The 23,101-nt window shown below is 42.5% G+C and overlaps 1 protein-coding gene across 1 annotated transcript in view; it reads left to right on the forward strand.

The window, feature by feature from the left end:
* The window catches only part of LOC122810356 (putative sodium-coupled neutral amino acid transporter 8), a 755,867-nt gene that overhangs the window by 506,100 nt on the left and 226,666 nt on the right, over nt 1-23,101 (forward strand). The window contains exon 8 of the mRNA XM_044081937.1: nt 5,258-5,372. Coding sequence (XP_043937872.1) covers nt 5,258-5,372 — 115 coding nt within the window. The remainder of the gene's footprint in view (nt 1-5,257; nt 5,373-23,101) is intronic.

The following is a 23,101-nucleotide window of genomic DNA, read 5'->3' on the forward strand; positions in this document are numbered from 1 at the left end:
CAGGCTAGCACAGAAGGCCTTTGGCTAATGAAGTTCGCAGATGACTGTAAACTAATAGCTATAGTTGAGTCCCCAAATGATGTGGGCATCCTACAGAAGGGCCTCACTGAGACAGATGCCTGGTGTCAGAGCCATGGCCTCAAGCACAATGTCAAAAAGTGCATTGTCATCTCCTTTGATAAAAACTCTGTACCCATGAACTACCACATAGGCGGCAGTCTACTTAATGCCGAATGTGTGATAAGAGACCTGGAGACCCAGGTGGACAGTAGTCTCTTGTTTGATAATCACATTGCCACAGTAGTCGGGAAATCCTTCTATGTGGCACACCTCATCACAAAAGGGTTCTTATCTAGGAAAAAAGAGGCCATTGTTCTGCTCGACAATCATTAGACCCATTGTAGAGTACAATGCCTCTTTTGGAATGTACCTCACAAGACATCTGCAGCGGCTGGAAAGGCCACAAAAGTACCTCACAAAGAGGATTACGGGCCTCGAACAGATGTCCTATGCTGACAGTCTCAAAAAACTCCAGCTTTACTACGTAGTATATCACCTACTCTGAGGTGATCTTTGCCTAACATATAAAACTATGTCAAACCCACAGCTGTTGGACATGCTACACCTAAAGAAATCCCAATCCCTCCAAGCTACAAGCTCTAGGGACCTAAACCTTGTCACCACAATAAACGGGACATGCTGGAGGGATAGAGTCCTGTCCCAGAGACTTCCCATACTCTGGAACAAGCTACCATCTATGTCAAGCAAAGTTCCTCATTAGCACTCTTCAAGAAAAATCTTGATAAGCGGATGGGAAATAGGAAATACACCCCAGGGATTACTTCTGTGGCTCTGTTTGATAGTGGCACAGGAAAATAACTTGGGTACCGTAAGCCAGGGAACCTCGTTGGCTAGGCTTACATAGGCCCTTGGGCCGATAGCCTAATACCTACCTATGAATCTATGTACATGGCTGATGCAACAAAAACAGAGATTGTCCTATCTTTGGGATTTGTTTTCCCCAAGATATTGCAGTTTCTGCATTGGTTTATAGAAGTATCAAGGGCTGTGGTGGGAACTGTTACAGCTGGGGGTGGGGTAGTGAGGATCCACTGCTAAAAAAATGTTTTTGCTGATTTCTTCATCTTGACTCTGGTATACAGATGAGTGATTCCAATGTGCTGCAACAGATATTCTGCGAGTCAGTGATAGGTTTGTCTAGCACATTAGTGTTGTATAATAACAGAGGTCTTTAGATGCTACTAGCCTACTATGCTTTCCAATCCTCAGTTGATCCAAACTTTTTAAGGGCTGTTGGGATATTTCCTTTGGTATTTTCAGCTTGCTGCACATGATGCTGATCTGGTAAATGGGCTAAGCAGATGAAAGAAATTGGAAGATGCCAAGAGTCCACTCATACATCCACTACATACCTGCAAAATCTGCCCCTAGCTATGTTTTCTTTTACGTAGGAAAATAATCTCATCTGGGATTTTGACCTACTCTCCCTTTAACACACTTGCTGTTAATTTTATGTGGCCTTAATTCCTCTTCCTTCAGTCATGTGGCTTTCATCAGTAACTAATGTTTACCTATGATGTTGTTTTACTTTAGCCCCTATAGTAAAATGCCCTGAGTGTCATCTTCTCAGATCGCATTTTACTAGTGGTGCCTAGCCTGTAGAATGCATTCTGCAATCTCTTGACTGATTCCTCAACAGTAATATCTAGTGCATCTAAATGAGTCTCAATCAGGATCTGCTCAGGAATCTTGCTAATGAAAGTAAGTCATGGAGCTCATCATTAACTTCCATAATTAAAAAAAAAAAAAAAAAAAATAGTCCATACCAGTTTAATCATGAATTCCATAAAACAGTTTGCTTCTTCGAACCTGAGAGACTCTGTTTCATTAATTTCATGGTTTTCTTTCTTCATGTGTTTTATCCCACTTTCTGATCAATAGTGCAGTTCCCTAAGACATGGATTTAATAAACAGTGCAGTGTGTTTTAAGTGTCTTATAAAGCTAAGAATCCAAGCAGGATTTCATGCAACTTTGTGTTACTTTTCAGCTGCTACCATGATAGCAAAGCATATGGATGCTCATTTTCTGTGTCCTGCATTTTTGTATGTGACTTTTATGTCTCTAATGCTATGAAATAAAAGAGAACACAACAATATTACACCACTCATTTTTAGTATTCTTAAAACTAGTTCTGTTTACAAGTGATTCATGTGATTGTAATTCATAGACTTGTAGTAAGACAGGCTTAGTCGGCATAAAAAAAACACACACACACACACATGGCTCTCCCAGATATAAACTGGACATCTTTCTGTGCAGCCAGATGTTCTATCACTGAGAGTTAATGCCGGTCACACAACAGTATGACCTGCAGTTCCTATTTGTTGACAAAATATCACTTTAATCATAGCAATGGTTCATAGACCTTGTTGCATATTTGCTGGATTTACACAGTAAAATGTTAAATATATGGAGACCTGAACTACAACTTGTTGTGTCTTGTATTCCCAGTAGCTGGTGCTGAGCTATAATTTATTTCACCTTTTATTCATGTCATGTAGTGTTGAACTTCAAATGTCTTAAGGTTCTACAAGTACCAAGAACGTAACAATGATTACTATCTCATAATGATCTTTTAGAATGAGTTAACTCCAAGCCCAGCAAGATTCTTAACTCCTTATTGTGTAAATCTTTGAACACTAATCATAATATGCCTCCTATACAGAATAGTGAATAGAAAATGAGTCCAAGTGTTGAAGCCTATTAGAATAGTTAAGATATTGAAAACCATGTATATGTGTAGTGCATGTTCTTTGCACTTCAAGGAAAATTAAATCACCTTTAGAATATAAGTAAAACATTACATTTGACTCAATAATTGCCCTGAGATGAATTGCAAATAATTTTATAAGTAAAGCAAGATGTCTAGATTGGAAAACTTCTGAAAGTCTGGTCACATTAACAAACAGAAAAAATATGTATATAGAGGCTTAGTGTAGGTAAAAAGACTGGAAATATACTGCTATGTGACTTCTTGGAGATGGACTTGTGACCTCTAAGGAGGTCCTTGGTCTTTAATAGAAATTGAACCATTGAGCCATAGGTCTCATCTCAGTGGGAATATTTTTCAAATCCTGCAGTAAAATTTCAAAGGGTTTTATAATTTAGAGTAGCTTCCTAGAGACAGCAAGTGTTAATACCCTTTTGCTTCACAAACATTTTAAAATTTTCTGGCTTGAATTGTGGACAATAATCCTGACAGTTTATTAATGAAAGTAATGTCTTATAACCTTCAGCCTGTGCATTGATATAAGAAATGGCTTGTCTTAATAAATTGTCAGGGTTATTGTCCACAGTTCAAGCTAGAGAAATCATTACCTCCATACAAAAGACCTCTGGTCATTCTGAGTGTGAATCCACTTTGATCAAGAGCAATTCTATGAAAGATCCCAGAAAATCACTATAAATTCATTGTCATGGTGCAGATGGCCACTGTGTAGGACACAGAGGTGTCTTATCTCTCAGCTGTCAGAATGTCCAGATTTTTGCCTCATGTTTTTGGTCTGTTTTTCTGTCAAATCTCCGAGGATTGAGGTCACTAAGTATTAACATATATTTGAGTTTCAGAATTCATATCTTTCAGAAATGCTGGCTAACATGAATCATGTTATTCTAGCAACTTTCTACATTTATAAGAGCAGCATATCAAAAATGTCCCTATTTTTGGACCATGTCCCCCCATTATTTTAGGCTTTGCCTAGATTGCTTTTGCTGAGAGGAGGTTGAGAGGTATTCGATGTGTGGTTTCATTGTCAAATTGTACAAAATGTACTATTCATTGTGGCTTTTCGAACAGCTTTGATTTGCTGTGTAAATGTGAGTCTACTACATGAAACTCTGGGTAAGAGGTTAAAAATGTTTGCTTTTCCCTGTGTACTTCATATACAATATCCAGAAGTCAGGTATGTAACGTGGTTAAGATCATCACTCTAGAGGCAATGAGAAAGGTCCTTGAGATACAAGGCAACTACTTTTTATCAGCAAAATGAAAACGGAGGTAATCCACAGGGCTCGAGTGAAGTCTGGTGTCCCACCTGTGACTCAGAGGGTGACAGGACTAACAAGAAACAGAGTATAAAGGATTAGTCCAAATAAAATCATTTAAGCTAGCAGATCTAGTATTCTTTCTTTCTTTCTTTCTCTCTCTCTCTCTCTGATATCATCACTGTGGGAGGAATAAAGATACTTTGTTGAAGTTTCCAGTAGTTTATTCAGTCAAGCAGGTAGATGGAAGAGAGTTCTTGTCCATCTACCTGCTTCATTATAACAAGATCACTCATCCATCAACCTGCTTAACTGAATAAACCACTGGAAACTTCAACAAGGTGTCTTTATCCCTCCCACATGGAGAGCATCAGAGAGAGAGAGTCTCCTAGATCTGCTAGTGATTTTGTTGTGATTTTATCTGAACTAATCCTTTATACTCACTTTCTTTATCAGCAAGTGAGGATGTAAGACAGTCATCCCTAGAACTTTTTATATGATTGATTGTTGCATATACTTGAAACAGAACTGGGCCATCTCCAGTTTCACAGGCTTCATTTTCACAGCAGTATTGATATTAGGTAGCTGCACAAAAACTGTCATTTTCCATATTCTCTTTCAATGACATGTACTCTGCTTATACTTCCAAACAAAAGTTTATTTCAGAACCATTTAAAGCATTTCTGTACTTTCCTTGATAAGTATAGCCTAGGGAGGGTGGCCTAATGGTTAAGGTGTTTGCCTTACAAACACAAGGTACAGGGTTTGAATCTCACAGGGGATAATTGGCTAGGCTTAAAATGGCTCGCAAGGGCAGTTAGCCTAGTACTAGCCTATGAACCTATGTATTGAGCATGCTACTCCATTTTAATCAACTTTTTATCACCATTAACAAAAATAAACCACATTTCCAGTCTTATTGGAAATGACTAGAGAAGATGCCTTTACTCCTACAGCATCACAAGAGTTATCTTACACTTGGATTAAGATTTTTGTGAAATGGGTTGTCGGGCCAAATACAATGTTGTACTAACACTTTTCCAGGTTTATCATATTTTTTTTGTCTTTTTATGCATTCACTTTTTTAGTTTTACTTTATATGCTTTAATCATGAAGCAAGTGATCCTGTTTAAAAATGGAAATTACTATAACTATTTGTAAGTGGCTTTTCAAAAACATTTTTTCTTTTAGTGTCATGAAGCCTCGGTTGCCATATACACCAGCATGAAGAATAAGAAGTTGTCCAACTGGATCCTGGTGTCTGTGCTTTCCATGTTCTTCTGTTTGCTCATTTACTCACTTACAGGTAAGTAAATTAGTGTTAGCATGTGTGGTCAGAAACCATGAGAGCAACATATCAACAGGTAACTCGCACACTTGATGTGTCTGTACTCAAGTTCCAACTCCAGCTGTTGTAAAGAATTGCCTAGTTTGTTTGTTTGTTTGTGTCTTTTGGCTTTTCCCGGTTAGGGGTCACCACAGCGGAACTCCGGTCCACTAATGATTGGCAGTAGATTTTTACGTGCTGGCTTGCCGGGCCTAACGCACAACCTTCAACAAAGGAATGCCCATTCACGCATGTCGACACACAAAAGACGCTCTAACTGAGAATTGAATGGGCATCATCTAACTATGAGGCGACAACTCTACCGCAGCGCCACCACCGCAGCCTTGCCTAGTGCAGAGTTCAAACGTAAGGAAACAGAAAATATCCATGCGACCCATACGTATGAATGCTATACTGCAGAGGTAATAAAAATAATGAGGGTAAGTTAGGTTATGTGGATCATTTTATTGTGTATTCAACATAAATCCATATGTGAAGTAGTGTTTTAAGTGTGGCTGTTGATATTACTAGTTTCACTTGTACAAAGGGTGGTGCCTCTGTTCTTGCTAAGGACGTTTCTTTCTATTTTCATTATCACTTGTATTACAACTGCTGTATAACAGTTTACATGCACTTGTCCTACCTTTTGTATGGCCCAAGCTTCTAATCAGATGAAAGTTTGCATTTTGAAACTTATGCCCACGACTAGTTGTAAAACAATACTGTCTTTAGATAGTAGAACATAAGGAAGCTAGCTTTACTTTCAGTAGCATAGATTTTCTTGAATTGAGTGTTATGGGAAGTGATGATAAAATGTGAGAGCAATGTTTGGATACATAACTTGTTTGGAATGAGATATCTCGTATTTTGCAAGGTATTTTATTTATTTTATATTTTACTTCTATTACCTGGGCAGGAGGACTGGCCCATATACATCAAGTCACAATCCAGGCATTTTATTGTTGAGCTACATTCTTCCTTGTAAGTAGATGGATTCTAACTAAAATTATTTACCTTTATTCTGTAGAGAGATGCTATTCTCTTTCCTTTTTTTGTTTTGTTTTTTTTGTAAAATGTGTAACGTATGATGCATTTCTTTTATTTCACTGAAGTTAAAGTGAATTTAAATGTAATTCTATAATTAACTATTTATTTTTTCTATGTGATCAGTGTAAAACTATTTCAGCATGCATTGAGCAACTGATTATTTGATCCTGAAGAAGCTTTGGTAGGGAAGCTGGGAGTTCATTTTAGTGTTAATCCTTTATTGTCTGATTTAATGAACATTTTGCTTTGCCCATATTTTTTGGTATATGCAGATATGTATTGGATCATGAAATATGCAGGCTGAAGTAAATGACTGATTTTAATTTCTAATGTAGTATGGAACTTTTAACATGTAACTGTTTTTAGTGACATCATTTGGCTGCTTATTAAAGCTGTCTAACACTCCACTTAAAAGGCCTTGGCATAATTTTAGAATTGCTAATTTTTCTAAATATATATATCACCAAAGCCCTCACTGAACATTCAGGCATCATTTTTCTGAATCACAGTAGTTTTTTGGAAAGGCTTTATCCAAGGCAAATTATAGGGTTAGACCTGGCAGCCATTTGTAAGGTGGGCAGGGGGGCTTCACTCCTGTTAACCCTAACACTGCACCTTACCTTGGAAAAACCCTATGTTTAACTATACCACTACACAAAGCAGACTTGGATATACACATAAGTACAACACCAAATATATCCCCTTAGTTCGCCCTTACTTCGATCCTAATTCACAAAAACTCACACAAATACAAAATGTTGGTATTTGTACCTTACCTACATACATTCTGTCTCCTTCTTCCAATATCTTACACATTTGATGAAGAGAGGGCTCTGACAAGATGTGAAAAGCATTCACTCTTAAATGAAAATTCAAGAAAGTGAATGGCACTCACGTATGCATGCACATTTATATTCATCAAAAGACTTTCAACTGCTGTTTGTTTTACTAAGCTGCTTCAAGGAGTATTGAACTAGGAAAGGAGGTGGCAGACTGCAGTTAGCTCTAATCTCATTTTCCAACCACCTTTTAGTGTTATTTTATTCACATTTCCTGTTTTATTTTTTTATACGGAATAGTTATTTTTTCAGTCGATTGACATGAAGGGGTAGATGTGAGGGGTGTGACTTACTGTGTAAGGTTTTAAATAACAAGTTACTCCAGGTGGTACTAGCAAGCATGAGCAGCTGGAGCTATGCAGTGATGCAAAGTGTTTGGAGGTTAGATTGTTCGGCAAGTTAGGTGAGTGAGGTGAATGAATAGCTAACTAAGATCTTTACTGGGGGATACTTGTATATCAGAACCTTCTAGTTCCTTCTGCATGAATATGGTAGATATAGATAATTTCTGTTTAATTGACTTGATAGAGAAGAGGTCTGTGCTATGTAGTTCATGTAAAATATATGGTACAACTACTGATGCTCTGGAATACTTATCAAACAATTGTGATAGAGAAACTGTGGAGGTCTATGAAGATGGTTGGGAGATGGTTAAAAAAGGAGATCTTTTGGTAGTATGTAGGTTAACCAAGATAGTACTAGTGATAACATTTGTCTTGGAACCATTGCTTCTACTGGCCTGGATTATAAGAAAGATACTAAGACCAACATCTCAATATCTGCAGAAAAAGTCTTATTGGAGATTCTATGCTAGGGAAATGAAAGGTTCCTTTCCTAAATATAATAAAGTTACAGTTTCTTCAAGTAGATGAAAAATTAGAGGCATTAGGAAAACACTGGAGAAACTGTTTGAAACAATAGAAAAATACAGTATTGTATTTGTTGCATGTGGGACTAATAATGTATGGAGAACTAATGAAGATGCTTTTGTGAATGAAATGGAACATATACATCTAAGTGAAACCTCTCAATTTAAACTGTTTTTCTCCGACTTCTTTCCCACAGAATGCTATAGTAATTGTTTCTACTAAGTAGCAAGAAACTTTGCAAATATAATTAAGAAAAGAAGGGTATATTTCAGAAAACTAAAACAATTTTTAACACTTTTCAAAGAATTTGATTAGATAGACTTTTTCTATCCAAATCAGTTACTCTCAGTTATGTTGGGAATAGAAAGCAAGTTGTGTGTTAATTAAATTAAAATTTACATACTCACCCTAATTATAGATCCATGTTGTCCTATTTTCTTCTGGTTCAGCCTTTGAGACTCTGATCCACTCTTGATACCTTCAAACATTCAGATGCAGGGTTCTTACTCCTCCCGTACTCATATTTCCTTCACAACTCTCAAATTACATTGGACAGAGTTTACCCCATGTAATAATATATGAAACTAGAAATAAAAACTATAGTCAGATAAAATATTTTCTAATAGGAAACAGGGGAAGAGAGGATCAAGTGGATAGTAGGATAACTAACTGGTTAAGGTTAAAGATAAGTAGACTCCCATAAAAACTATTCCTTCTCCAATCTCATCAATTTGAAAATGACATTGAAAAACTGTTGAGGTTGCTGCTGCTCTAGTTGAATGAGTTGTTGGTTTCTTAGAAAGAATTAGACCCAACTTTTCATAAACAAAGGTAATACAGCTTGGTATTCATCTTGAAAGGATGACATTTGAAATCACTTGTCTGAGTTTAGGTTTGGATAAAGCAATAAATAGTTGGTATGATTTTCTGAAATTTTTAGCTCTATGTAAATAAAATCTGAGTTCTCTATGAACATCAGGTAAGTGGAATGTATATTGTCCTCTGTTAGAACATTTTGGAAAGAATACAGGTAAGTTAATTGTCTTATTTATGTTGGATTTGGATATCACTTTAGGATGAAAAGATGGATTTGGTTTTAATAAAACCCTATCCTTTGAAAAAACAGGTATGATGGTTGACATGAAGGAAAGTGCAGTTGTGTAAAATCAAACCATAACAGTAGATGTCCTTGCTTTCACCACTGCATAATTCATTACGAATGGGATTCCCTGCCGTGAAGCCCACCATCTTACCAAAGTCTACCATTGCTTTAAGGTATGCTGAACTTCAGCTACACACTCTTTTCGTAGCGTAGGGCATAAAGGTGACGTTCAGGCATACCATCCTCAAAACTGATTGCCCCAGTAGGAACAACAGTCCAAGGAAACCAAGGAGAACCTGCACATCCAGGAAGGAAACAAAATAGTAGTTTGCTTGGAAACAGCCAAACCTAAAGACCTATGATGAAAGGAAACAAATAACTGTTCAGATTTTATGATAGCTTTAGACCTGAAATAGTTAGCTTCATTTGGTCATCAACCTGTGGGCTTCGGATCCGGACCGGATCTGAGACAGCAGTTTCACCAGCATCAGATCCGAGCTCCAAGCTCCTCCCCTTACCCATAATACCACTGCATCTCCTTCCTTCCCTCAGATCTCGTTTGCCGTGACTTTACCTGCATTGTGATCATTGAGCTCCAGGTGGTAAGATTGTTATTTCGGGGTTTTTTGAGTGAAAGTGTTTGTTTCCTTAATTCTTTAGGCCCCCTTTATTCCTCCCCCTCGCATTCTCCGTTGAGATTAAAAGCTAGTTTAAAAAATAAAATCTATAGTAGTTTGTTGTTAGTCTAGTGTTAGCATAGGCCTTATTCTTATTATTGAGTGTGTGTCTGATTGTTGGGGTTGGGTAGCCAGCCACTATTATGGCAGATCAACATAAGTTGGTCTTCAGAAAATGCACAGAATGTGGCAATAAGTTATCCCCTGTGGATGGCCATACTCTGTGTGTTGTTTGTTTAAGGGCTGCTCATCTGGCCGCTGAGTGCACCTTATGTGTGGGGTTTAACCCCAGGGCCTTAAAAGACCGTAAGGCTAAATTAATCTTGAAGGGCCTTCTCCCTTCCACGGTGGCGGCTGCCTCCTCGTCTTCTGTAGTGGCAGTCACAGCTGTGACCGCTCCCACCACTTCTGTTGTGTCCTCTCCTCCCTCTCAGGCTGAGACTCACCCTCCTGTCCACTGACCCGGGGAAAGGGAGAAGACAAAAAGAGAAAGAGACGCACCATGAAGAAGAGAAAGGAAGGAAGAGATGCCCGGAGCACTCTGATCTGGTGGGTCTTCCTCCCAAGCTTCCTGCACCTTCCAAGCCAACTTCCCCTCAGCACCGATCTCCGAGGTTTTCCTCAGAGCTGGAGGTGGTTCGGCCTTCATCTAAGCCCTCCAGTCACCGTCCTTCTTTGCTGGCGATGGTGGCCTCTTCTAGGTCAACCAAAAGCCTTTCCAAAGCCGACCTGGACAGATTGATGCGAAGGTCTGTTCACACTCTGCTTCAGATGGGGATCTTGCTGGATTCCTCTCCCTCTGGAGGGGGTAGCTCACTGCCACTATTTGCCCCGATTGTGCCTTCTCCAATCCATCCTGTGGTTTCAGAGTCCCTGGATCCGAGAGGTCCTGGAGTCAGGGGGTTGACGCCGATGGTGCCACCTACCTTGACGCAGGCAGTTACCTTGAGTTTGTCGGATCTGACTGGGTCAGATCTGAGCTCTTGGAGCCATAGCCTGGGCATCGGATCTGAGGAGTTGTTTTTCCCCTTTGGCTCAGTCTTTGTCAGGCCAAGACCTACCCCTCAGGGCCTCGGCGCCTTCAGGCTTGGCTCTGATCCCAGTGTCGGTTCCATGGAGGGCTTCCTCTCTGTCAGTTGCTTGGGAGGCTCTCTCCCTCTCGGCATTCAATGTGGTGGAAAGAGTTCTCGCTAATGGATCAATGCCCTTGACTATCTCCTCTGAGTCCGCCTTGATCCCATCTATTCTGGGTGCATCTTCTGACAGTCTGTCCATGCAGGGGCAGCCCTTGATCGACATACCCCAGACTGTTCCCCCTGAGGAACCCCAAGCAGTTTGTGAGTCCTCTCCGGAGAGTCCCACCGAAGAGGTTCTTCACAAACGTAAGTGGAAGAGGAGGCACTTGGACTCCCCTGAGTCCCTCACAGAGGATACCAACTTGGAGGAAGGGGAAGGCTCCCCAAGATCACCCCCCCCAAGGACGTCTCATTTGGAAACATAATGGAGATCCTGCACCACAGGGGGTGTTGGTCCACCCCCAAGCCTTCCTCAGATGAGTCTGTGTTTCTGGAGGCCCCCCCCATGGACCCCCTGGTGGACCTCATTACCACCGGGGCATGGAAAAAAACAGACACCATGGAGCCAATCCCAAAATGTTCAGATAGTCTTGAGCCCCCCCGGTAGATAGACTGAGCTGGAACAAAGGGTCCCAAGTGGATGCCATGGTGGTAGCAGCTGCCACGAAGAAGGAACTGGCTCAGGAGAGTTTCACAGCCCATCCACCAGATCAAGACTCCAGGACGATGGACTGGTTGGGAAAGCAGACTTATGCTTCAGCTACTTTTTGTATAAGGGCACTGAACTATATGGCTCATGTTACCAGATTGCAGCGTGATCTGATCAAAGAGTTCACTGCGTCTCCCCAGGAGTCCATGTCACCGGAGGATAAACACACATTCTCTATGTGAATGGCCACTCTGAAAGTGGTTACCAACACATCCATGTGACTCCTTTCTCATGCCACCAAAGGAGCGGCACAGGCGGCCAGGTCCAGTATTGCTATGAGGTGACATGCCTGGCTCAGGCTACCCTTTAAGGCATCTTTTGCAAATGTTCCCTATGATGGCTCTTCCTTGTTTGGGAAGACGGTCCATGACACACTAGTCCAGAGTGAGAAGGATGGGAAGACACTGTCTGCCATCGGGATCCGCTTCTCTAACCCCCCCCCAAAGATCCTTCTCCAGGAATTAGTGGGGGCAAAAGAAGATGTGGTTCCAGAAGTCTCAGTATTCCTGGGACACTCAGGACTCCTTTCCCTCTGGAGGCAGAGGGGAACAAGACACTGGCTTAGATGTGGGGAGGGGTCTGAAGAACTTTGGGTCTCGAGAACCATTCTCTGACAGACCCACGCAGCAGTGCTGAGGAGTTGCCTGACTGCTCTGCTCTGGAGGCAGTTGGGGGCCATTTCCCTATACACCGGACGGCATGGGAGTCAATGTCAGTGGACCGTTGGGTGCTCCAAATAATATGCAGAGGTTACACAATTCCCTTTGTGACATGTTCCTCTCCCAGAAAGCACCTCCCAGATGTTCCACCCATGCAAAGGGAGGTAGCAGCCATCAAAGTAGAAATGCTGGTAAGCAAACGGGCCATCCAGCTTATCCCCTCCAGATCACGCCAGATCAGGCATCTATTCCAGGTTCTTTTTGGTGCCAGAAAAGATGGGGGACTCCAGGCCAATTCTGGACCTTTCCACTCTGAGCCTGTCAGTTGCCAAAGAAAAGTTCTGGATGGTCACTTTGCAATCCATCCTGCCTTACCTGCAGGAAAATGACTGGATGAGCTCTATAGACCTTCAGGATGCTTACTACCATATAAAGATGCACAGATGCTCCAGGAGGTTTCTCTGCTTTTGGCTAAGGGAAAATCACTGCCAGTTCCAGGCCCTACCCTTCAGTCTCACCACAGCCCCCAAGGTGTTTACCAAGGTCATGGCAGCAATAACGGCTCACCTGAGGCTTCAGGGCATACAGGTCTATGTGTACCTCAACGACTGGCTCCTTGCTGCTCCCACCAGGCATCTACTCTGTCAAGCCAGGGATTATTTCTGGAAGTTGTCAGACATGCTGGGCATCACTATAAGTATAACCAAGTCTGCTCTAGAACTGGTTCAGGTCCTGGACTACATAGGGGTGAGAATAGACACGTTGCAATCCAAAGCCTTTCAGAGAGGGTTCGGAGTTTTCATCTTCATGTCCTCGCGATTTTTCAGTATCCCTTTTCTCCAGCAGCAGTGGTGTTAAGAGCCCTAGGATCCATGGCAGCCACTATCACTCTTATTCCTTGTGCTAGTCTTCACATGTGGGTTCTGCAGTGGATGTTGGCAGTCCAGTGGTCTTTATTGGATCGGCCATTGACTCATCTGATTCGCATAAGTGAGGCATGCAAGAAGTCCCTCCTCTGGTGGCTCCACTCTCCGGAGATAGTAGAGGGATGGTCCTTTGCTGTAGCCCCTCCCCAAGCCACTGTGACCACGGATGCCTCTCGACTAGGGTGGGGGGGGGCGGGCATTTCTCGGGCAGGACAGTCCAAGGTATGTGGTCCCTAAAGACCAATCTACATATCAATGTTCTGGAGATGAGGGCAGTCTTATTAGCATTGCAGGCCTTTCATGCCTTTCTTCCTCTGGGGAACTATTGTGATTCAGACAGACATGTCAGTGGTCTGGTACATCAAAAAACAGGGAGGAACCAGATCCTACCCCCTTTGTTGAGAGGCCATGAGTGTGTGGGAATGGGTGATCTCCACCAACTGTTTTCTGATAGCAATGTACATTCCAAGTCAGTCCAACATACTAGCGGACAAATTGAGCAGAACTATCCTAATGCCTTACGAGTGGTCTCTGAATCCTTGTGTAGTGGAGCAGATCTTCCTTGAGTGGGGTCAGCCTTGCTGAGATCTCTTTGCATCTCCTTCCAACATGAAATGCAGTGTGTTTGTCACTCTGATCCCCCACAGGGGGAGTCCCCCAAAGACACTCTGGTCCATGCTTGGCCTCCCAGTCTTTTTTATGCATATCCTCTGTTACCCCTCATGACAAAGTTTTTACAGAAGGCTCATTGGTTGGGGAGCAGAGTCATCCTCATTGCCCCCTTCTGCCCTCGCCAGATCTGGTTTCTTTGTCTGTGGTCTCATCTGGTAGCTCCTCCTTGGCTCTTGGATCCGATTCTGGATCTTATTTCACACCCATCAGGGATTCCTCTTCCAGACCTGGGCAGTCTGAAGCTCACGGCTTGGCTGCTCCAGTTCTATTGATTGCCAGGACTCCCGGACTTTCTTTCCCCGTTACATCTATTCTGGTGGCAGCCCATAAGTCATCTGCCAGAAACATTTACTGCAGTAAATGGAAGTGTTTTTTGATCTGGGCTTCTCAGAGGGATATAAATCATTTTACGGCTCCAGTGCCAGTGGTTCTTGAATTTTTAACACACCTTTTCCAGCAGGGCGCCAGCTCTTCTACTGTGAAAGTTCAACTGGCTGCCATTTCTAATTTCCATGTAGGCGAAAACATCGGGTCTTTGGCTTCTTCCAGACTTTGCAAAACCTTCATTAAAGGGACCTTTCTTTCCGGTTAAGGACCTCCCTCCTTCTTGGGATCTTACCTTAGTTTTACAGGCGTTAGTTTCTCCACCCTTCGAGCCTGCTGTCTCTGTGGACTTGAAAATTTTTGTCTTGGAAAACAGCTTTCCTAGTGGTTATCACCTCTGCTAGGACAGTGTCAAAACTTCAAGCATTATCTGTTAAACCCCCTTATATGTTTTTTTCATAAAGACAGGGTCTCACTTCAGACTGATCCTTCCTTTTTGCCTAAAGTGGCTTTAGAATCAAATATCAATCAATCTGCCTGTCTTTTTTTCCAAATTTTCAAAACAAGGGGGGATATAAACTACATTTGTTAGATGTACATAGGCAGTTACGTTTCTACTTATACAGGACTAAGCCTTTTCACATTCTGACCAATTGTGTGTCCTTCGCTAAATCTTTTCTAGGCAAACCAGTTTCCAAGGTGACAATTGTCAAGTGGATTTCCCTTTGCATTCTGCAGGTTTAGAAAGATAAAGGCATGCCTATTCGGGTAGGGTTCATGCCCATTTTACCAGGTCCATGACTGTCAGCTGCTTGTTGGTCCAGAGTATCCTTGGACGATATTTGTTCAGTGGTTACTTGGTCCTCATCTCATACTTTCATTTCTCATTATAAATTGGACATGGTTTCCAGAGGGAAGAGCATCCATTGGCTCCGTGGTGCTCCAGAATATCCTTCCATGTGGGCCTCCCAAGGTTATGGTAGCTGAGGACTCTGTCCCTTAGTTTGATGACTATATGAAGTTAACTACTTCAAATAAGGAAGTTATGTATTTACCATAACATTTCATCTGAGTAATTAGACTTAATTTGTCATCAACCATCCCTCCCTCCTTCCCCCTGGCCTTGTTATTGGGTTCTTTCACCTGAGTAACCAAGAGATAGTACACTTGCAGCCCTCTTGCTTTTACTTGTGGGTCAGGTATTGCCGATCAGGCTCATGTGTTGGGTGGCACACTCGATCTGAGGGAAGAAATGAGATGCAGTGGTATTATGGGTAAGGGGAGGAGCTTGGAGCTCAAATCTGATGCTGGTGAAACTGCCGTCTTGGATCCGGTCCGGATCTGAAGCCCACAGGTTGATGACAAATGAAGTCTAACTACTCTAACTACTCGGATGGAACATTATGGTAAGTACATAACTTCTTTTTTTATCCAAATAAAATCTGAGCTGTCTATGCACATCCAAGGTATGCAGCACCCTCTCATGTCAGATTGCAGAGAGAGGAAAAAAGTAGGCAAATTAATAGACTGATTAAGTAACAACTCATTAACCACTGTGGGCATGAAAGAAGGATTAGTACGCAAGGACACTCTGTCCTCATAAAATATCAAAAAAGGTAGACAAGCCGTCTGGCAGAAGTAAGAGCTAACAAAAGAACCGTCTTCCAAGAACAATGTTACAAGGAAGCTGAAACAACAGCTCAAAAGGAGCCTGAGTCAATTTTACCAGAATGAAATTAAAATCCCAGGGAGAAGGAACAGGCTTCCTGGGAGGTCTAATAGTAAGGACACCTTTAAGAAATTGCTTAGCCTCAGATCTAGAAGCTAATGGGGGAGTTAAAGGCAGAGAAGAGCTGATAAGTGGACCTTAATAGAAGAACAGGCCAAACTAGCACTGAGCAACTCGCACAAATAAGAGAGAACCAAAGGAACAGCCACAGAAAGTGGGTCTAGGTCATGAGAAAGACACCAAACAGAAAACCTCTCACATTTAGAAAAGTAGAATTTCCTAGTAGTAGGTTTATTGGCCTCATACAGGACCTGCAGCACATCCTCAGAAAAAAAGGTGACTATGAGGGATCAAAACCCTATCACCCACAGTGTCAGTTGAAGCGTGGACAGGTGGGGATGGATAAGAGATCCCTTGCCTTGTGTGAGAAGATCCACCCTGTGAAGTAACTTGTAATGATTGCCCCTGGCTAGATGCAGAAGTAGAGGGAAACAGTGCTGTCGTAGCCAAAAGGGAGTCACCAACAAGATTTTGGAAGCATCCTGTTGAATCTTGAATAGGATTCTTGGAATGAGAGCAGGAAATGCATAAAGAAACGTCCCATTCCAAGAAAATGAGAAGGCATCCACCTTCCATACCAGAGGACCTGGGACTCTGGCACGGCAAAGAGATCTACTTGAGTATCCCATTGGTGAACAATGTTCCAAAACACATCCCTGTGAAACATTCATGGGAATGAGTAAAGGACCTGCTCAGATTGTCTGCTACAATGTTCTGAGATGAAGGAATATAAACTTCACTTGATATTGGATAGCCAGATCCCATGCCAGAAGTGCCAGCCGGCAAAGACGGTAAGATCTCGTACCTCTCTGTTTGTTGATATACCACATGGCTGTGGTATTGGCCATGAATACCTTGAGAAGCCCCAGAGAGAAGACAGGATGAAAGGCCTGAAGAGCCAGCATAAGAGCCCTCATCTCTTTGTTGATGGGCTCCTTTTGCTGATGAGGTGACCACATTCCCTGAACCCTCAGGAAGCCAAACGTTGCTCCCCATTTCACATCTGAAGCATCTGTAAACAGATCCTGAAAGGGAAGAGGAGGTTGAAAAGGGAGCCCTGTATTCAGAGACAACTTTTTTATCTACCACAGAAGTTCTTTCTTGAGACACTGGAGAAGAGGAACAGGAAACTCTGGAGGATGCGCATGCTGAAGCAACACCAACTTTGGAAACCACTGGAACCTCCTCATGTGGAGTTTGGCCAGAGGGAGCATCAGAATGGTGGTAGCCATGAATCACAGAGCTCTCAGAAACTCCCTGGCTGTAATTGAGGCCAGGGGAAGAAGAGTTTGAAAGAAAGAACTGAGAGTTAATGCCTTTGGAAGAGGCAGGGATGCCAGCATTGGCACCATTTGAATCCTGCAACCCAGAAAGATATGATCCTGAGAAGGAGTCGGGGAAGACTTGAAGCTTATTGTGAACCCCATGCTCTGAAGAAGAGAAATGGTAAAATGAAGATTTTGCAAAAGGTCCTCTGGAGAAGCTGCCTGAATCAACAGGTCGTCCGAAATAAAGGAAAGCTTTAGATCCCTTGAAGCCTGCAAAAAGGCAATCACGGAAGCGAGGCATTTTGTGAATACCCTTGGGGCAGTAAAATGCCAAAGGGCAAAGCACAGAACTGAAAATGCCAGGAAGCAACAGAGAAATGCAAAAATCTCCTGAAAAGAGGATGGATTGGAATATGGCGATAAACATCTTTGAGGTCCAGAGATACCAGAAAAGTGTGAGAGAGCAAGAGAGGAAAAAGGGACTGAAGGGACAACATCCAAAAGGAAGGCACTTTCAGAAAAGTGTTTAGATGGAGAGGTCTAGAATAGGTCTCCAAGAACCTTCTTTTCTGGGCACAATAAACATTCTTGAATAAAACCCTTTCCTCCTTTGGGACAGAGGCACCTCTTGAGTAGTACCCTGAGACAAGAGGTCTTGAAGAACCTCTGGGGAAAAAAGGAGGTTGTTCCCGAGGAGGCTGAGGAATGCCCATAAAAGGAGTGTGGGAAATCCAGACCATGAAGTACCCTTGCCAAATGATTGACAGAACCCAAGAATCCTGGGTGATTTGGAGCCAAACAGTTAGAGAAAGGCGAAGAGAAAGAAGAATGTTGCTGGGAACAGGTGGATAGTCAGACAGTACCTGGTTTGTCTGGAAAGGAAGGCTTAAGCATCCCTGCAGGCTGAGTGGCCTTGGCAGGAGGAGTCCATTTCCTTTTTACTTTTAGCGGGAGGGTGAGTTTGCCTGCAAACAAAGGCTGGCTTAGAAGGGTAGTTTAACTGAAATTTAGGCAGAGGAGAAATGGACATGCTTAAGCTCCTCTAAAGCCTTCCCCTTGTCCTGAAGAGACTTAAACCAGCAGCTGCTTCACCAAACAAAAGATTATTTATCCAGAGGAGCATCCATCAACTTAGCCTTAATATCATCAGGCAAAAGTCGAAGCCTAAGCCAAGAATATCTCCTCAGAACTGAACCAAAAGCAGCAGCCATAGAAGAGGCATCTGCTGCATCATAACTACATTTGATAGAATGACTAACTACCTAAGAGGAAGTCCCAAGGAAAGAGCAGAAGATTTACTCAGAGTCTGGAAGATCAGAAATAAGCTGACAAGCCTGAGAAAGAAGAGCCAAAACATACCTAGAAATATGGGTCTGATAATAGCTCTAGAGATATGGGTCTGATAATTAATAGCCCTAAAGGCTAGGATAGCCGAAATATAAACCTTCTTACCCAGCATATTCATGTTTCTACTGTCCTTATCAGAAGGCAGAAACTTGGATGAAGGAAGCAATTGAGACGGCTTATCAGAGGCTACAGACACCACAGAGGGGTCAGCAGCAGGACATTTAAACAAAAAGGAACAATCCTCAGGCACCCTATAAAACCTTTTGGACTTCTCGGGAACAGGGAGCAGAGAATCTGGAGCTTTAGAGGCATTGGAAAAAATTGCCAATAAAGCAGCCAAGACAGGAGGAATGGCCACAGGTTTAGGAGATACCATTTGCAGTAACTCATAGTACCTCTTATGGATATCTGAAACCTAGGCACAATCCCACTTAAAAAATTCCATCATCCTAGAGATTGTGTCCCCAAAGGAAATTTCCTCAGAAGGATTATCTAGAGTATGATAGTCCTCCTCTTCAGACCCATAGTCTAAAGGAGAAGGAATCTGGGTAGAATAAGCAAGGAATTCATCATCAGAATACACCTCTTCCTCAGAAGAATTCAGTACTCTGTGCCTTTTAGGGGAAGAAGAGGACCAAGGAGGAGCAGGAACCAAAACCCCTTGAGGAGGCCTTAATGACAGCAAAGCACTAAACAACCTGAGAGTAAAGGCCTGCCACTCACTTTGTGGATCCCTAGGAGCAGAAGAAACATGATTAATTTTCTGTTTCTTTTCTAAGGAGACATTCATCTGAAAAACCTTATCCAAACACCCTGAGAAGGCCAAGACTCAGGACAGCATTCCACAACATTGTAGTAGGAGCCTCTTCCCTAAAGAGAAACTGCAGAACCCCTCTAGACCCCTCAGAAATGGACAACCATGGTTCCCCATGAACACCTGAAACAGACACCTGCAAAGCCTCGTTGGATGTGCTGCCTGCCAGATCCTCACTGACCTCCAACCCAGACATGGTAGAAGAATCTGACAAAACAACTGGGAGAGCCTCCGGGTTCGTATTAATCTTGGGAGAATATTCCGGCAGAGGCTGGACAGTGGAAGATTCTGGTCTTACCTTATGCACCTTCTTCCCTGACTGCTGACCCTCTGGGCAGGAAGTTCCATCCATAGTATCTTTAGCAAGAAGCTTAACACACTGATTCTCGAGATACAATGAAAAGGAAGAAAGCCTACTACGAAGAGATTTAGGGACAAATCCCTGACAAATTGAACAAGATGTATGGTCATGAGCAACACCTAGGAAAAAAAAGACACTTATTGCGGCGGTCTTTATATGGAATCCATCCCCCACACTAGCATTTACCCTTCCTGGATGACATTAACCCTAAACAGCACAAAAACAATCAAAACAAGAACAAAACACCCAGCAGGGTTCTTATCTGCAACAGTGAGGACTTCAGCAAACAGAAGTAATTACCAGAAAGCCAATAAACAGAAAAATGGCAAAAAAGGATGGAGGTAACAGACCAATGGTTAAAAACAGCATTTGGACTGGCGACAAAGACGTTCTGAGGATGGTTCGCCTGAACATCACCTTTATGCCCTACACTACACAAGGACTGTGTAGGTGACATTCAGCATACCTTAAAGCAATGACAGACTTTGGTAAACTGGCCTGACAGTGGGCTTCATGGCAGGGAATCCCATTTGTAATGAATACTGCATCAGTGAATGCAAGGACCTCTTGTAGTTCTGAAACCCTCTTAGCTGAAGTGACCGACACCAAAAGTTCATTTTACATGTCAAAAACTTAAAATCCAATGAAGCTGCTGGTTCAAAGGGAGACTGCGTGAAGCTTGGAGCATCACTGTGCTATTCCTTGGAGGGGCAGGTTCCTGAATTGGGGGTCGAAGAATAAAGGTTCCATTAAGAAAGGCCTTGGATACATTTAACAAGACTATAGTCTTATTATGGCCCATGTGAAAATTGGAAATGGTTGCCAGTTGAACTTTGATTGTTGAGAAACTAGAACCTTTTTGGAATAACTTAATCAAGCAAAGGGAAGGGGCATAGAGAAAGGATCCAAACCTTTCCCCATAGTCCAAAAAGAAAATATTTTTCATTTGCTTTGGTACAACCTCCTGCTACTAGACTTTTGTGGCAGAGAGGATATGAATTATATTTTCTGAAAACCTGGAATCCATGGTCATAATTAGAATTGAAGTAACCAAGGGGTTAGTTTTAGGATCTCCAGGTCCAGGAGAGGATGCCCAGAATGATGGGAGATGAGGTCTGGCATGTAAGCTAGTAACAACTTACTCTTCTGTAAGTTTTCTATTATCCCCAAGTTGAGAAATAATTGGAGCAAGAAATCCCATTGGACAAATGGCCAGTCCTTCATCAGTGTGGTTAGGAGCCGGTCTCTAGGTACAGGAACAATTTGAACCCCGGCAGTCTGAAGTAGGCTGTCACTGCTGCCATGCATTTGTTAAACACTGAGGGGGCTGTGGTGAGTCCAAAGGGCAGAACTCTGAACTGGAAGTGTTTGGCTCCCAGCCTGAAATGGGGAAATCGCCTGGAATGCCTGTCTTTACATGATAGTAGGCATCCTGGAGATTCTTGTTTTACTATCCTGGAGATCTACTGACCCCAGCCAGTCATACTTTTTAAGTACAGGCAAAAGGGACTTAACAGTGACCATCAGTTTGGGTCTGACAAATTGGTTTAAATTACTTGGATCTAATATTAAATTTAGCCCCCTTGTTTGCTTTGGAACCAAAAAGTTCCTGGCATAAACACCAGATCCTATCTGACCTGGTGGGACCTGCTGGATGGCTTTGTTTTTCCAACAGCTTTTGTAGTTCTCTTGCATATTCAAGGTAATTTGGTGGCAATATAGGAATCCTGCATTTTGCCTGAGGCAATGTTAGAAATAGAATTGAGTATCCTCAGGTTATTATCTTTTAACACCCAAGAATCGGAAATCATGGTGTTCCAGGTTTGAGGGTGTAGGGATAAGTGCCACCACCTCCCTGCAGAGTGTGGCAGTCTGGCAACTGTTTAGTAATGTCTTGGTAAAAGGCCCACAAAATCCTTGGTTTTATGGAATGCCTCTGACCCTTGGTGACGTCCATTAAATTTGCACCCTCTGCCATGGGGTGGGGGTGGGGGGTCCATCTGATGAAGCATCCCTGGTAGGTCCCTGCGATTTCCAGAACCACATTTTCTTTTCTCCTTATTGATTCCTAGAGAAGGTTCTCTGCGAGTAGAGAAACCGATTCTGATGGCAGAGTCTTATGGACTTGTTTGCTTCTAGTCAGCACGTCTTTAACCTTAGGACCAAACAAGGTGGTAATATCAAAGGGGGGCATTGATGAAGGATGTCTTGAAGCCCTCCACAAAATCAGTCACATCCAGGCATGGTGGCATATGACTATGCTGCTACCTGCTGCTGTAGCTGTACCATCAGCCACATTCGAAAGCTGTCACATGGAAACATTAAAATTGGAAGACAAGGTAGCTAGCTGGAATTGCACTGTCTTCTGAATTATCCCTTGGCAAGTTCCCTGAAAGAGTTGGTAATCTCCTTGGTCATTTCTTTTTGGAATCGAATGCTGTGAGCCATGTGGTTCAGCACTGTCGAGGAGAAAGTTGAAGTGTGCATCCATTTTCCAAATCTGTCCAAATCCCTGGACTCCCTGCTAGGGAGATGGACAGACAAGATCTCTTCTCAGAGTTCCTTCATTGTGGCTGCCGCTATGACCATGCCTTCTGTGGGGCGACCCTTATTCCAATGAGATCTGATTTTGGTGCGCCTAGAATTTTCAGATTTTTTAGCTATTGGCTATGCTGTATTAGGCTCTTTTTCCAGATCCCCTGCACTGCTAGGTCAATGAGGGTATCAGGTTGAGGAACCCCTGGGTAGTAGAAGAGCCAGATCCAAAAGCCTCCTGGAACATGGATTCTTCTGGTGAAGGCATGATTGTGGACTAGCCCATTTTAACCATTTCTATGATGTCTTCAAAGGAGATGACTTCCAAAGGGGAATCTAGGGGAAATTAATGTGACGGATTCTAGAGTTAAAGCCAAATGATTCCATTTGCACATCTAGTTTCTATGTACCTGTCATTGGGGAATATCTGGTGACTGGTCTGAATCAGACTATGAATACAGAGGGGACTTCCCATAGACTTTTGGAAGCTGACTGTCCTTGTTGACAAGGAGCAGATTCCAGAGTGGGAAATGTTTGTGGTCGGGTCAGATCCAAATAAGATGGTAGCACCTTTTTTTGACTGTGATAAGACCAACTAGAAGGCCTTAAAAGCCATGGAAGACAGGGGAGCTGAAGAAGTTCTCTAAAAGGTGGAATAGAGTGAGACACTGAAGCCCCAGCCCTTTCAAGCTTC

Source organism: Protopterus annectens, chromosome 8.part1 (genome assembly GCF_019279795.1).
Source record: "Protopterus annectens isolate FY-2018-M chromosome 8.part1, PAN1.0, whole genome shotgun sequence".
In the NCBI taxonomy this organism is placed as follows: Eukaryota; Metazoa; Chordata; order Ceratodontiformes; family Protopteridae; genus Protopterus; species Protopterus annectens.